Raw genomic sequence first — 15,534 nt, 5'->3', positions numbered from 1 at the left:
TAGGGTCACTTCATCAGCTGTCCCTGCGTGACATGAATGCACACTGTGAAATGGCCCGTCTAGACTTGACGTCACATCACTGTACACACACGCACACACACACACACACACACACACACACACACACACACACACACACACACACACACACACACACTGGAGGTGCCCTTCCCACCTAATCCTCATACCTGGCACAGTAGCTAATGTGTGTCAGACTGAAGATAAGTACAAAAAAATGATGCAGTTTTGCTGCAGTGTTGTTGTCCACTGAATAAATGAACAGTATCAATCTCTTCATGCTTCCATCCTAGAATTAAAAAGGCACAGTTCTCTCTGGGTATTTATTTATTTAACGCCTGATTATAATTTCTAATTAGTCCTGAGAGGGTAATACAGCATGGCATACTGATGACACTGATTGACTGTGTCACTATTTAAATAAAAAGCTAAGACAGAGCAGAAGATTATTTGGATTTTGTCGCCTCTGAGAGCAGACAGACTCTGCAGTGAGATCACACTTTTGCTCTTTTTCCATGCACATTTATCTTAATTTACAAATAACTTGTTCGGAGGTGGAATCCAAATTATTCAGATTCATCTTCTCCAGGTTAGAGTTAAATCAGGCTTGGATGTGTTTATTTTGTCCTTTCATCCTGTCATACTCTTCTCTCAGCAAAGTTTTGTCAATCCTGCAGAGAAGTGGAAATTACGAAGTTATTTACAAGCTAAATACACTGACTGGCACGACAGACAAGCCTTGTCTGATACGAGCAGGGTGTTTTATCAAGGCCAGACAATGTGTCTAAATCAATAAGGGAAGCTTGACAGGAGTAAAACAAAGTGAGGCATTGTTTTGGGGAGTTTTTTGGTCTTTTTTTCTTGAAAACATCTAACAGCACAACACAGACACAATTTTAAAGATCAGAAGGTATGGTAGGCAGAAGGAAAAGACAAAAATCAGAGTTAAGGATGAAAAGGAGAACAAATTAAAATAAGTCAGTAACAAATGCATGACTCAGACAAACATATCGCCCCGCCTGGTAACATCCATCAGGGCATGCCTTCCCAAAGGTTGATTTGTGTCTTTAGTCTATAGGACATTTTGTAGATATGATAATCTGGTCCAGTGCACTCAAAGCACGGCAATTTAAAAATGCATAACCAGACTTATGCGGCATCTACACAGAATCTACAGCGTGAGCAGCACATTGCCAGGATAGATCGGCTCCAGAGCCCCATGCTACGTGTAGAAAGAGTTCAGACACAGCACTGAACTGTAGGTCACATGCAGTTCACATGCTATAGTTTAATGCTATAGTTAAGTTCGCCAATATGCAGAAGCACAGAAGCCTTGGGAAAAAAAAGTTTATTCGGGTGTCAAGTAAAATACAAGCTAATTATGCTTTAAGTACGGATTTACTGGCTTAGTATGGCTCAATATAACAACATGCTTATGTGCAGTACTCCATAAACAAAGAAAAAATAAAGACAACACTGTGCTGCCTGAAGGCACAGATAGCTTGCATAGGTGGAACGCAAGAGCAGAGTTCACCACGCAAAACAACACACGTACATTATGACCTCTGCCTTCTCTGTAGTGGAGGCTAAGCTAAAGCACAAACAACAGCCCAAACAAATAAGCGTAGCTCATTTGTTTTCTGCATATTTTGATACTATCCCCTGGTGACAATACACAGATCCACCATGTAGGTGGATCTAGTTGTGCATGACCAATGCACAACCATTCCAGTCCTTTTATATTTTTATAGCAAACTCCAAGTACAACACCATATGATCAAAATTACAGGGTCACCTATACATATGCTCCTAGAGGACCTGTTTGGCGATAGAAACCCATGTCATGAAGTTCCCAGTACACAGCTTTTGTGCTGATGTGAATGGCAGAGAAGGTTTTAACTCAGCAGTTACTGGGTCTCAGCAGAGTCTTGGTGACTTTTTCACACAATGCACCTCAGCACTCAGTGAGACTGCACTCTAACTTTACATGGTCGGAGTTATTTGGTTCATAAGCGCTTTTATCTTGCAGTAACACTTATAGTTAATTGTTGAATATCTATGTAGGAAAAGCTTTCACAAACTGACTTGTTGCTGGTTGGTTTCCTTTTGCTCGAATTTATGCCAGATCTAGAAATTTTCCTAGAAATTACCCAATGAAGGTGATTGTGCGTGCAAATGTCAGAATCAGCTGCATGGAATATCTTTAACCTGATTGTTGGGGTTTTTTGTGTAATTGTAGGGTCTTTACCTTTCAATATAAAAGGACCACGAGGTGAACGTTGTTGTGATTTGGCACTATAGAAATAAAGAAAAACAAAACTGATGCAAAACATCTCCTGCTGCTTGCTACACGTGACAAAGGACAATTTCTGATAATGTCAAGTTTGTATTCTCCTCATATGTTCACGAGTTCAACTTATGAAAGATTTTGCTGTGTGCCAGAAATGTTGACCTTAACATACTCCCATATGCCCGCTTCCAGTTCAGCTGAAACTACCTTTGTCTCCCAGATGTAAAAGGTTGAGCAATAATGAGACTTACAAAACCAAGGAAATGAAGAACAGCACATAAAAAAATAAAATGCTTGAGCTTTTGTGAGGAAGTTTTATGTGACTTTGTGTCTTTTAAATGGTTTGTGTGCTCTACTCAAACAAACAAATACTGACAAACAGGTCATCTGACCTAGGGCACATACGTCACCTAAATACGCAAAACTAGCTTTACCTTTCTGACTGTTAAGCGTCAGTACCTCACTGATCTTCAATAGGCTTTCCGGTGGCATGGGAAGGAAATACACGGGAAGTGCTTCACATCCTGACACTTCTCAACAAGAGCGTCTTCTCTTGCCTTAGTCAGGGCTGAGTAAAGAGAACAAGCCACAGAGGCATTGTGTAAAACAAGGGTTTCGGGGTCAGGAACACTGATGTCTGTGTGTCACATCTTGTATCATTTTTCTGCATCATTGATGCAGTGCAAAATAACATAAAACTAAAGCAGACATGTTTGCTTGTTTTAAAGCCATAGGGAAAGGGGAGGAATAAAAGAATACTGACAGAAGTGGGAAGTGTTGAGTAAGTTTCAAACTGTGCAGAACAAGCCTGCCATAATCAGAAGACACTCTGAGGGTCTCTGCATGAAAACTGACCAGTGGAAAATTATGCAAGAACACAAACTCTTCCAATTATATATTTGCGTCATATACAACTGGAAGAAAAGGTGGATGCCTGTGCAGGGAAAACAATGGCTTCAAATCAACACCTTTTCTCACACACAATATCCAATATCCTCAAAAAAAAAAAAAAAAAAAAAAAAAAAAAAAAAAGGTAGTTAGTAGAGGCATCAAAACATGTGCTTGTTTTCACCGTCTCCAATACATCCATATCGGATGGCAACATAAATCACTCAACTGCCTGTGCTCTGTGTATTTACAAGGAAAGGAGCAGGGGAGTAAGTGTTCAGGCAGGAGGGCTAAGAGAAAGAGAGAACAGATTTCATCACGCTTTTCTGTGGTGGCAGCCTATACTAACGTCTCTAAATCAAGTGTGTCATCCGTGGGACCAGTGTTTTTCCAACCACAATCATGTTACCACTGTTACCACCAGACTGGCTTTGACCCAATCCAGAAAAACCTCTTTTGGGGGGGAAAAAAACCAAAAACCAAACCCCTTATTGGTTTTTTTCCAATTTTGTTGGTTCCTTGTTTGTTGTTCCCCCCCCCGTGCCTCTTTTTGCATTTGTGTGAGTGTGTGTGCTTCATCTTTTCAGACGCCTAAGTTGGGTGATCCTTGAAAATATGCACTGCACCTGTCATGCACAGGAAACTGAAATTACAAAACAATCTATTCCTTTTATTTCTCAAGGCTCTCTTTAAGGACTTCGATTGCATTAGCTCTGTTTATTTATCCCATCCTCCACCTCAGGTTTCCTCATCTCAACTTAATAGCTTCCTCGAGCGTTGTACATTTCCAGGAATAATACGGTGCACGTTGTTCAGCATTGGAAATTTAAAACACACCAAAAAACACAAACACTAACACATCTGACGTCTATACACACACACGCCTGTGTCTGAAAGATGTCATGCTACAGGACACAAAAAGAAACATTTTTCCCCATTCTTGATGTTTGTGCCCGCTTGTGTAAATTTCAATTGAAGAGATGGGGTGAATACAGATTAAAGACAGAGAAACCATTAAAGTATATATCTAACAGGTCACATATGGACTTTTGTACAAAATATTCCAATGATGTCATTGGAAAAAGAAGCTGGTCATAGTTTGGTGGGTAAACAGATCATAAAGTACGGATTTCAAAAAAGAAAACATTCATTATGGCACAATAACCGTTGCCTACTTTATATTGTAAGGTAAAGACCCTACAGTAATACAAAGAAAACAGAAAATCCCAATAATCACATGATGCAGTTACTGTTACAGGGGCCAGTTAACCTGTTAATGTCTACGATGGCCCACAGCATTTCATTGCTGGGTCACTCCGTTTCATCTAATACAGACGTTACAAACTTGAATTCCTGCATTTACTTCTTACCTCCAAGTTCTTTTACATTCAAGATGGCATTTGGAAACGGTACTGCTTTGATGCTGAAACCTGAGAGGAAAGAAAACAATGAAAATCCATCATTGTAATCACCTAAAAAAAATTGCACTTCCCTCCGTGTCAGTGTGTGTGTGTCCAGCACATGCTAGGAGTGATGAGAGTCAGCTTTTAGGAATGCTGGCTCCATTTACTTTTCAATAGTGAGAAAGTGGATTTTTTTTTTTCTTTAAAGAAAGAAAGAAAAAAAGGAAAGAAAAAGAAATCAATTTTATCATTAGGTTTCCCCGGGATATTTGGTGTACCTTTTCCAAACCAGCTGGTGAACACACACAGGACTGACAACATATTTGTGTTATAAACATGAAAGAAAAACACTTTGTGTGGTCCAGTTTTAGAAAAACAGAAAAACAAGAAGAGCTAAACAGAAAAGTGTTTTGTTCTATGTTGGGGTTAGCGGAGGATACAACTAAGTACTATCGTGTATTATGTGGTTTGTTTATGCGGCTGCGTACGGGAAATAGTGGAGAAACCCACTAAAGGGCAAATTTAATGTTGCTCAAACTATGCTAACTTGTCTTGGTGGGAATTCATTTCCTGACAACATTTACAAATTTAGGGGAGAGATTTGAAAGCAGATTATGATTTTACAAGCATCTAAATTAATCACTATGTACATTACAACAGTGCACAATTATAAAGCAGGAAGTAAGAATATTAGCAGGAGAGTTCCCCCTTTATTGGCCTTCCTGTTCTTCCCTCTGTACATTTGGCAGATGGACAGTGCTGACAGCTAAATCTGCTTTCAGAGATGAACACTAATTTTCTAATTTATCTATTAAGGCTTACTCATCAGCAGGCGCAGAGAGCTATTCACTCACCTAACACACCCCCTGACACAGAAAAATGCAAACTAACTGTTACAGGCAGCACATTTGGGAATTACGTTATATTTAGCTTCTCCTGGAAAAAGAGTAAATCTAAAGTGGGACTTCTGCAACAGCTCAACACTGCTGCTGTCAAAGCCCGCGAAGGAGACAGGAATGTCAGGGTTCTTGAGGGATTGCATATATGGAAAGCAGAGTGCTGACTACCACAAGAATGATGTGCAAACCCTGAAAACTCCTTCTATTCTGGACATAACACCAGCCTGCCACTTGATTGAAGAAGAAAAAAAAAACAAGTATTGGCAGGTGACATCCTGACATCTATTCTGGCACAAACACTGGGACTGGAAAAAGTCCTTCCTCTATTGGAAAACTAATACCTGGATAGTACTATCTATCTGTTTCAAGAACATGATGTCCTTCAGATTCGAATCACAAAGGACTAAAAAGGAGAAAGATTGCAAGAACACATGTGAGCGAAGGGAGATAAGCATGCACCCTCTGCTGTTGTACCTAATTTTTTATGCCTTCTTTTCCACTGATCCATGTCTTATAACCACATACCTGTTGTAGGAACTATGCCATCGGTGCTCTCACTACAGAGGCGTGAGAGCAAGCTGGTCTTTCCAGCACCTGTCAGGCCAATGCACACCACATCATACTCTGGTCTCGGCGGTGGGGGTCCTTTACAGCACAGTGCCCGAAAACACTAAAACAAAGCATACAAAGCAATGAATGCATTGGAAGACAATTCTACGCGACGGGGGGGGGGAATAGGGAATTGGAGGGAGGACCGCTATAATTCTGCATTTGCAATCAAAACAATTCTTAGGATAAATTCTTGCCTCCATAACTCTGCATGACAACTCTCACAGGCATTTCTGTCTTCATACGGCAAAACAAAAATTCACACCTCGTGAAAAAACAGGCTGCGTATAGGATACACGTGCAGCTGATGTACAAGGAGCAAAAAGTATACAAATGATTGAGCAGAAAGCTTAATAAAAAGAAAAAGAATGCACCATGACAAAGAATGATACTACCATGATTTCTACATGTACGATCTAATTTAATCATGCCACATAGAGAAAATGTCATTGACAAACTATATTCAATCAGGGGGTTTGATGCATGCATCCAAGTGCTGGTCCAACACGTTTTTGTCTGCATGTAAACCTTGTCTGATTGGGCCCTTATGGCAGCCAGAGGCAGACCTGTCACTCCATGAATCACGGCCTGGGACTGAGGGCCTGCTGTGAGACATTAAGGGGCAAATGCAGTGTGAACCGTGAATGAGAACTTTAAACTTGTGTGGGGAGATCAGTATCCAAAACTAAAAAGAGATCTCTTTTATTAGCAAGACAGGAACCAGTCTGGACATGGCAGGACAGACGCACGCACGCACACACACACACGCACACACGCACGCGCGCGCGCACACACACACACACACACACACACACAGTCTTCTACCCATCTACGATATCACATTTCAAGTACAAGAACATCAACACAAGATTTCCTACTGCTCATGTCAAAGGACGACCCTCCTCAACACACTGTTGCTGCGCTCAGAGACTTTAACAAGAAGTAAAAACATGCGCAAGTCTACATGAACTGCTGCACATCTGTGTGCACGCTGTCCAGGTGTGCCATCAGAAAAAGAATACCTCGGTGGGCAGAAGCAGTTAAACTAATGAGAGGATAAACAAATATTCATCATCAGTTTTCAAGTAGGTCTGTATGTTTGTATACTTCGGCTTTAAGTCGTTGTAAAATACTTTTTATCTCAAGTTAAAAGAATCAAATGAACATCCAATAAAAGAGCAATTTTACAAGATGCATCCATTGCCACTTTTAAATTGGAGGAGAACAAAACAAAGTGCTTCAGCCTGAGTTCATCTACAGAGCCCAAGACATCAATGACTACCGGGGTCAGTTTTCAGAGTCATGCCAAAACAGGACTGCCGTTTGATGGAGATGTGGGGAATCTGCTTCAGCAGAACCAGACGTCGGCTGAGCAACCCGAGCCCCCCCGACTCCTTGGTGAACCCACCAGTCTGCTCAAACAGGAAACATTCTCCTTTTCCAGAAAAACTGTAAGATCAGAAACACACGCGTGTCAGATGGAAGAGCACATGTACAAACTTGGTTTGATTGGGTTATTTTCTTCTCTTCTCTGAAGCCACATGTACAGGTTTCTGTACAAGGTGAAAACTACCCCAGCTGTCAGCCAAGAGGACTGACAGCTGATGTTTAAAAAGAAGGGTTGAGGTAAGTGAAGATGGAAGAACTCAACCAGGTACAAATAGATATTGAGTTGAATAACTTGAGTGTTCCGAGCCCTATGAAATAATTGCTAAACCAGGAGTAAACATTGTTTTTAAAAAGGCATTGAATCAGGGTGCTGCCCCATTGCGGGAGCAGAATGAGAGGACTACTCCCACCAGAGAGTTGTGATTTCACAACAGTTACTAAAGGAGCATCCAGGCCCTGACCCTGGGGTCCCCATGTACACAGTGGCCCCTGTGAGAGAGAGATGGCAGCTCCCACCTCTGGCCCTCTTTGACAGGTCAAGATTGACGAGGAGAGCTTGCTCAAAAGGCTCACAGGAGAAAAATAAATATATCGGTAGGCCTTTGCCTACTTCGAGACATGCCCCTCCCCGTCAACCACATACTCAATGTGTCACTGAGACCAAGAGCACAATCACAGAGATTGTCCAATGATGAGTATTTCCATAAATCTCCAAGCTATTTATACACACAGCTGAAATTGAGTTTTTAGTTGTATTTGACCCATACAGTAACCTGTACTTTGATATAGGAAAACATCTACGGAAACTCATGAAAAATAAAACCTATGAGGCCACTTGTCAATCCTGCCAAAAGACTCTGGGAATGACAAGCATTTTATATAGACTCTATTGATTAGTTGCCTCTTATAGAATTGGACATGTTCTAGTTGTGCTTTCCTGAAAGACCTGCCTAGACATTACCTCACTGTTGTTGTGAAAGTTGATTAGCTAGGCTTTATGTAAATGAGAATCATATCACAGAAGATGTAGCCAGGCTGCATTTTCTCCTCAAGAGAAAGATGCATGACAGGAAAAAACGGAAAAAGAAACACCACGCTCCCCAGGCCTCCAATTTTAAAAAGATGCCAAGACTTTTAATGGGTGACACAATTAGGCCTCCTGGCAGCAGAGCATAGCTCAAGTAGACACTGAGCTTATTAGCATTTAGCCTCATCTAAATAATGGGGGGGTTCCCATATCAAGAGTTTAAAAGGACAATGATGTATGAAAACTGCTGCAGTTCTTTTTCCTCCCAATGTTTTACTTCACATAATGCTCAAAGCCACACCACATGGTATAGCGAGAACTCCAACAATGTCTCCACAGACCCTCCTGACCTCAAGTTTGTTCATTTGCATATGGTTAACACATGATATATACATGGATTTAGGGACTGAAAAAGATCAAGGCAAAGGGTCCCACTGACTAAAGGATTCAGATAGACTTAAAAGGAAAAAAAAGGAAAAACAACTAATAAATGAAAACATTTTTGTCAGTGACATATAAACTATCATGGTGTAAATTCACCTGACGTGGTTGGATGGAAAAAGAGCCAGGCTCTTTTTAGAAAATGACTTTGTATTTTTAGAGGTAATAAATGTGGGATAGAGGGAAGCCGCTATACCCACAGAAGACTAGTTCACGTTTCACTCTCGTACTCTCTTGCTACTGTCGAGACACCACAGGACCGGAAAATAGGCAGTGGCACGACAGCATGTTCCAAATTGAGGCTCCCAACAAGCTTTCAGTTTGTATGGACAAGCTTTGATCTTGTTGAAGTTATTAAATTAAACTTTTGTGTTGTCAAAGGAGACACAGAGAACATAGAAATCAAATATGCCAGCTTGGAAACGCTGATTTCATACCTATTCTGTTCAACCGGATCTTTGGAAACGGTAACATAACAAGTACGGTTTCTGCATATTGCTAAAACATCTCAACAGGTGTGCAGCGTCAACTAATTCTGCTACAGAAATACTCATGACAGCTACATAAATACTAGGGGTGGGGGGGAAAAAAAATCGATACTGTGTAGTATCGTGATATTTTGTTTGCTAATAATTATCGATACAGGGACAGCAGAAATCGATATTTTGTTACAAAAAAAGTTTTTGTAACAAAACTCTGGCTTCAGAGCATGTTGATCAGCTCCTTTTTCTGAGCAAGAATCCTGACATTCCTTCACTGTCCAAATGTGTTTAACTTTTTTTTGGGCAGTAATAAACATGACAGTTTACTTATTTTAATTTAAGACATGTTTTATTTTAATTTAAGACATGTTTTATTTTAATTAAGTTTAAAACTTTTTTATTTAATGTAAAATTATATTTTGTTTTAATTTACTTTCAAATTCTTCAGTTGCTGAATGGGCTGCATAGTTTTCATCAATTGCATAGTTCAGAATAGCTATAATTGTACCAGATGGTTGCATTCAGTTAAGTTGGACTAGACTGTAATACAAACCGTTCAGTTTGTCAACAATAAAACTGACTGAAATGAGAGAAAGACTGAGTGCGAGACTTTGATATTAGATAAAATGAATATTGATAAAGTTTACCTTTATGTACAGAATCTGAATATCGCAAAATATTTTTTAAAAAAATTGCAATAATATCGTATCGTGCGTTAAATATTGTGATAATATCGTATTGTGGGATGTATGGTGATTCCCACCTCTAATAAATACTACCCAGTAATGGTTACCAATCTTTCTGGATCCTTACGATCTTTAAGTCTTAATATTTTTTATCAGGATGGTTGGCTAACATTACCCAAACTTAACTAAAACTGACAAATGTTTTTCCAGAAAAGTTCAGATACAATATTATTCTGCAGAAATACAGTAAGAGATGAAACTTCAACTTCAGCAACTGAGTAACTGTAAATGTTTATCCAGCGTTTAGTGTTTTTGAAAAAAAATAATAATAATAATAATAATAAAAACAGTTTGGGGAGACAAAAGAACGAAAATTCTGTAAACCTTTGGAAATAAGGTGATAAAATAAGAAATAAGATTGATTTATAGGGAGTAAGTGCCAGATGACTGAGTCAACTGCCCTCACCACATTATACATTTTGCAAAAAAAAAAAAAGTGTCTGAAAAAGCAGCAAATTATACATGAAGAAAATCTGTCAAGCTGATGCATAAGTGCCCTTTTTAGCCCCTGTCCTGCCCATTAAGCATGTAAAACACCATGTTGAAAGGTAGATTACTCATCAGTGAGTAAGTCGGAACTATTTGCACTCATCACAGTCATGGTGCTAATGAGTATAATAATGCCCGCTTAAAAACTGCTGTATCACATTTAGCCTTTGGTATTCCAGAACACACAGACATACCAAGAAGTAACTGCAGCCTCCCCCTTGGCTGCAAACACATAAGCTGCACATACTGACTTCCGGTACAACAGAAGGGACAGGATAGAAGAGAGGAGGAGGAGGGAAAAAAAACAAACAGAAAGGACACCCAAGACACTGGCCTCAGTAGTCATGCCCACTGCAGACAGACAGACAAAGAGTACGGGCAAGCAGTTTTTTTTCTTTTTTCTTTCCTCCAGACTAAGTGTCGGGACAACACTTGCGTGCAGGGCTCACTCCTGACCTTTGGAAATGACAGTCCTTTATATGGGTGTCCCCATGGAGGAGCAGTGCTAACAGCTATGTGTGTAATAACACACCAGCTACAGTCATAACACAGGCCTGCAGTGGAGAGGAGAGGCAGGCTGTGAGGTATGAAGGTAGTGTAGGGCGAAGCAGGGAGGTGGAGAGGGTGTGCAGGCAAAATGGGAGTGGTGGTGGGTGGATGGCTGCATTCATTCATCCTCATTCATCTTCTCCCCCCTTCAGTTGTTGTTATTTGCCACTTTGAAGCTGGATGGGGGGTGAACAGTGGGACACAGTGTGGTTCAGTACAGTGAGGGTAGGGGGTGTGTGGGGCGCACTGCATGCCATTCTCGTTAAGGGGCGAGATAGACGTGCTAGACACACAAGGCTACTCAATGGACTCTTCCCATGCTAGGTTACTGCAGACTGTTGTTACTCCAAAATCACAGATTGCTTCAGGCCTAGGTCTGCACCACCACACTCCAAACCATGCTCCACCCTTTATTTTGCTTCGTAACATAGCATATATTTCTGACCATTAATTGGGCATGCTTAAGTGTTACTGGCATTTTTCTAACCACACATGCCTCTCATAGCAGTGGATTTTCTTCCACTGGTGCAGACAAGATGCTACCAGTATTATGCCTATGAGCACAAGCACGAACGACTGTTTTCTTATACCTTAATTACAAGTAAAAACAAATGCCATGTGGATTTGGCAGTGAGAACTCTGATATGCTTTCAACTGTAGCTACAGGTGATGAAATACAAGATTTACTGCACTTCAAAAATGATGGCCAGTTAAGGACACTAAACAGGTGCCATTCATTATCCCGCATCAGAAATAGATCCCTGAACAAACACAAACACACACACACACACACACACACACACACACACACAGAAAGAGTACACTGGAACATTTGGGGGATACGCATCGCTCCCGTTCCATGTGCCTCGACAATACACATCCAGTTGTGTGGAATGTTTTTGATGCAGGGCATGCTGAATATGTCTACTGTTGACTTCAACAGCTTAAAACAAAATATCGCAGAAGGCTGCTGAACTGAAATGACAGACATACAGCAATAAGAAGATGACCCTGTCTGCGCCAGCTCAACATCCCGTCTGGTGAAGTAGACCGTGTCTTACTTAAGTCGACAAAACAACCCACAACCCATTATGCCTGCTTGTCTCTGTGTTTACGGGGAGGTCTTGTTTTAAAGGCTGATTTGCTTGTCACCGTTTTGCAGGCACATCATCCCTTTATTCAAAAGCAACAACCACTCTTTTTCTCACTTTCTCCGTCTCTCTCCCCTATCACCCCCGCTACCCAATTCATTCATCCCACTTCTGTCTGTCTGGCCCTCGTTTCAGAGCTCAAACACTATTGCCCTGACGCTAAGGTGTCTGGACAAGGAGACAAGCTAGAACACACACACACACACACACACACACACACACACACACACACATACACACACACACAGAAAGAGTGAAGTTAGAGCGCCCCCCAGCTTTTTGCTGGAACATACCACATCTTTTACACTGCAAAGGAAAGGGCAAAGCTTTGCTCCAACTCATTTAATGTAACTTAAGTAACAAGAAATGGCTCTAAAAACCTTCATGTATCAAATTTCCACCAATTCTGAGAATCACGTTCATGGCAGCAAACACAGAAAGAGAAAAACAAATTGGTGCTGCCTGCCACTATCGAACAGAAGCGAAATCCCTTCATTAATTTGGCTAAACAAGTTAACGTGACAGACTCTTTGGAACCTTGAATCCAGTTTTAAAACAACCAAGATATGTCTAGACTATAAATCTCAACTTCGAAAAACAAACTGAAGCATCTACTTGCTTCCCCCCCCCACTTCACTTCCCCTTTTCAGTAAGCAGCTCCAATGCTAGCCTTCTCCTATCTGGCCTGACATGGTAGCTTGTGACCCTGCCTGGATGAGGAGAAGGCCAGATCAAAGGCAGAGGAGCAGCCTTGGAAAAACACTTGGGCTGAGAATGGACGGGATATCTGTCAGGAAGCCTTTCCCACTGGGCTCACTAGTGCTAGAGCCCAGGGATCAGGTTACCACCCAAAAACACCGACATGAAAGAGGGGGAGACGCTAATCCGCATACATGGGGCTCTCTGTCTGTCCTCCAGTTGCACTCCACCACCAATAATGTATCCCTTCGTCCCCTCTGCTCCTTACCCTCTAAAATCTCCACAGCTCAGTATCTCTGAGTCACCGCCAAACCACACCAATTTAACTTACCCATACACCCCCCCGGGCTTCTCTACACCACCACTTCTCCCTGCTTCAACACCCCGAAAACACTCAAGCTTCATCACAGAGGATTAACAGGAAACCCTGACACACCCTTTTGTTGAGGAGACAGAGGGGGGCTTGGGTGGTTTGCCACCCCGAGAGGGTCTTTTTTATCCACTGGGGTTCCTGATCCAGTTAGAGAAGGAGACGTGAGGACTTCATGTCTCAGCATTCTTACTAACATCAATGACATGCACACACAAGAACTTCCACAACTCCAAGCTGTATAGACGAGGCCTGCTGGTGGCTATCAGTTTTCCAGTAGCAATGAGCAGGGACTAAGAAAAGAAGGATGCAGTGAGAAAAGAGGCTGGGGCAGGGAGGGAGCATTTGTAGGAGTGTGTGGGATAAAGGGAGTGTTCAAAATGAGGATGGCATATATGTGTATGTGTATGTGTGTGGCAGGGAGTGGGGGGTGGGTGTCAGTGCTGTAAATCTTGATGTCACTGACAGGAAGACTGTTGCAGGACCATTACCATAAATCTGACAAACGCTAAGTTGATGGGAGGCTGTATCTGTCTGGTCAGGGACCAGTCTAGACGGTCCTATTGAGGGGTCCTACAGCGTAGCCCTGTTTGTTTCCAGCACCATCTGGATGTGGCAGTAAGTACCCACTGCTGTGGTTCACATATGCAAACAAACACAAAGTATACAATGTGCACCATTCCCATAGCCATTGCAAAGGCCCTGATCTTTGTATCTCAAACAATAACCACAATTTATTTGTGTAGTGTACTGACAGAAACTCTAGAACAACAGGTTACACACAGTATCAAAGTAATATCAAAGTTCTGTGGTCAACTTTCTTGTATAATTATTGCATTAAAATGTTACTGTGAACTTCTGTGGATGATAAATTGGTAGCCAACTATTCAATGGGCTCCTAAGGACTTTTGTTAGATTAAAGCAAATCTACACCACATACACTAAACCGTTAAGGTTGTGAACACGAGAACTCCACAGTGGTGGATGTTTGCACTGAAAGCTGGGTATACGCCGCAGGCTGCACGGTCCTGAACAGTTTTGCTTGTTGGCAGGATGTATTCACTCAAGGAAGCAGCTGCTGTGTGGAAGTGGTGCTGCCATGAGGTGGGTGGCATGTGTCACATAAAACCCGAATGAATGTCCAGCAGAGCACTGCATGGCAACAAAATGAGTACTCTTAGTCACTTCACCTGTCAGTGGTTTTAATGTTGTAGCTGAGTGGTCTACACTCTAATAACTGTGTTGAGGAAGATGTGACTCAGTGATTCATAGATTACCTCATAGACACGCTATGATTAACAAGGTATGTTCTCAAGTTTAACCCCCCCATAAAAACACCATCTCCCAAGAGATGGAAACACAAAAGCATGATAGTTCTGCAGTGCTGAATGCTTTTCAAGCATCCATAACATTTGCAAGAGTCACTGTGACACAGCTCTTACAGATGCTTTTTGTAGCCTGCGTTTCCTGCCTAAAATCTTATGTTCATTTTCTACAAACGAAGCTTGAAAAACAAGCTCTTGTTTAGTTTATCAAAGATTTTCTATTGAGGCACCGAACTACTTTAAAAAAAAAAAAAAAAAAGAAAAGAAAGAAAAACAAAAACATCTCCTCTCTCTCCCTCTCTGAGTCTCTCTCAACAAACTGGGCAAGAGTTCACCTGAGGAGAATCTGGGACTGATCAGCACTGCACGGGTTCCACACTTTGACCCAGGCGTGGGTCACAGTGTAGCCTGAGGTGAACACTCTACAGTTTAATACTTACACTTTGTTTTTGATGAATACAGACGTGTCCCCTCATTAACAAAGTTCCTAATCTTCATGCCTTCATGCTTGAAAGGAATGTAACGAGTAGCATAACAAATGACTTTTAATGTACTCCATTACTTTTTAAAAAGGTGTTCTGCGTAATATATTTAATAATAACTTTGAGTAATGACTAAAAAAAAAAATAATCATATATATACACATATATACACATATATACACATATATACACAGACAGACAGACAGACAGACAGACAGACAGACAGACAGACAGACAGACAGACAGACAGACAGACAGACAGACAGACAGACAGACA

At 41.3% G+C, this 15,534-nt stretch overlaps 1 protein-coding gene across 3 annotated transcripts in view; it reads right to left on the bottom strand.

Moving 5' to 3' along the window:
- Window positions 1-15,534, bottom strand: part of LOC102214895 (ADP-ribosylation factor-like protein 15) — a 97,757-nt gene that overhangs the window by 53,071 nt on the left and 29,152 nt on the right. For all 3 annotated transcript variants that reach the window (XM_005738180.2, XM_005738179.2, XM_005738178.2), the window contains exons 2-3: window positions 6,024-6,168; window positions 4,567-4,626 (exon numbers count right to left, since the gene is read on the bottom strand). In XM_005738180.2, coding sequence (XP_005738237.1) covers window positions 4,567-4,626; window positions 6,024-6,168 — 205 coding nt within the window. The remainder of the gene's footprint in view (window positions 1-4,566; window positions 4,627-6,023; window positions 6,169-15,534) is intronic.

Source organism: Pundamilia nyererei, unplaced genomic scaffold, assembly GCF_000239375.1.
Source record: "Pundamilia nyererei isolate P.nyererei 1_Seehausen unplaced genomic scaffold, PunNye1.0 scaffold00082, whole genome shotgun sequence".
NCBI lineage: Eukaryota > Metazoa > Chordata > Actinopteri > Cichliformes > Cichlidae > Pundamilia > Pundamilia nyererei.
Note: the sequence above shows the minus strand (reverse complement) of the source record. Positions and strands in the feature narration are given on the sequence as shown.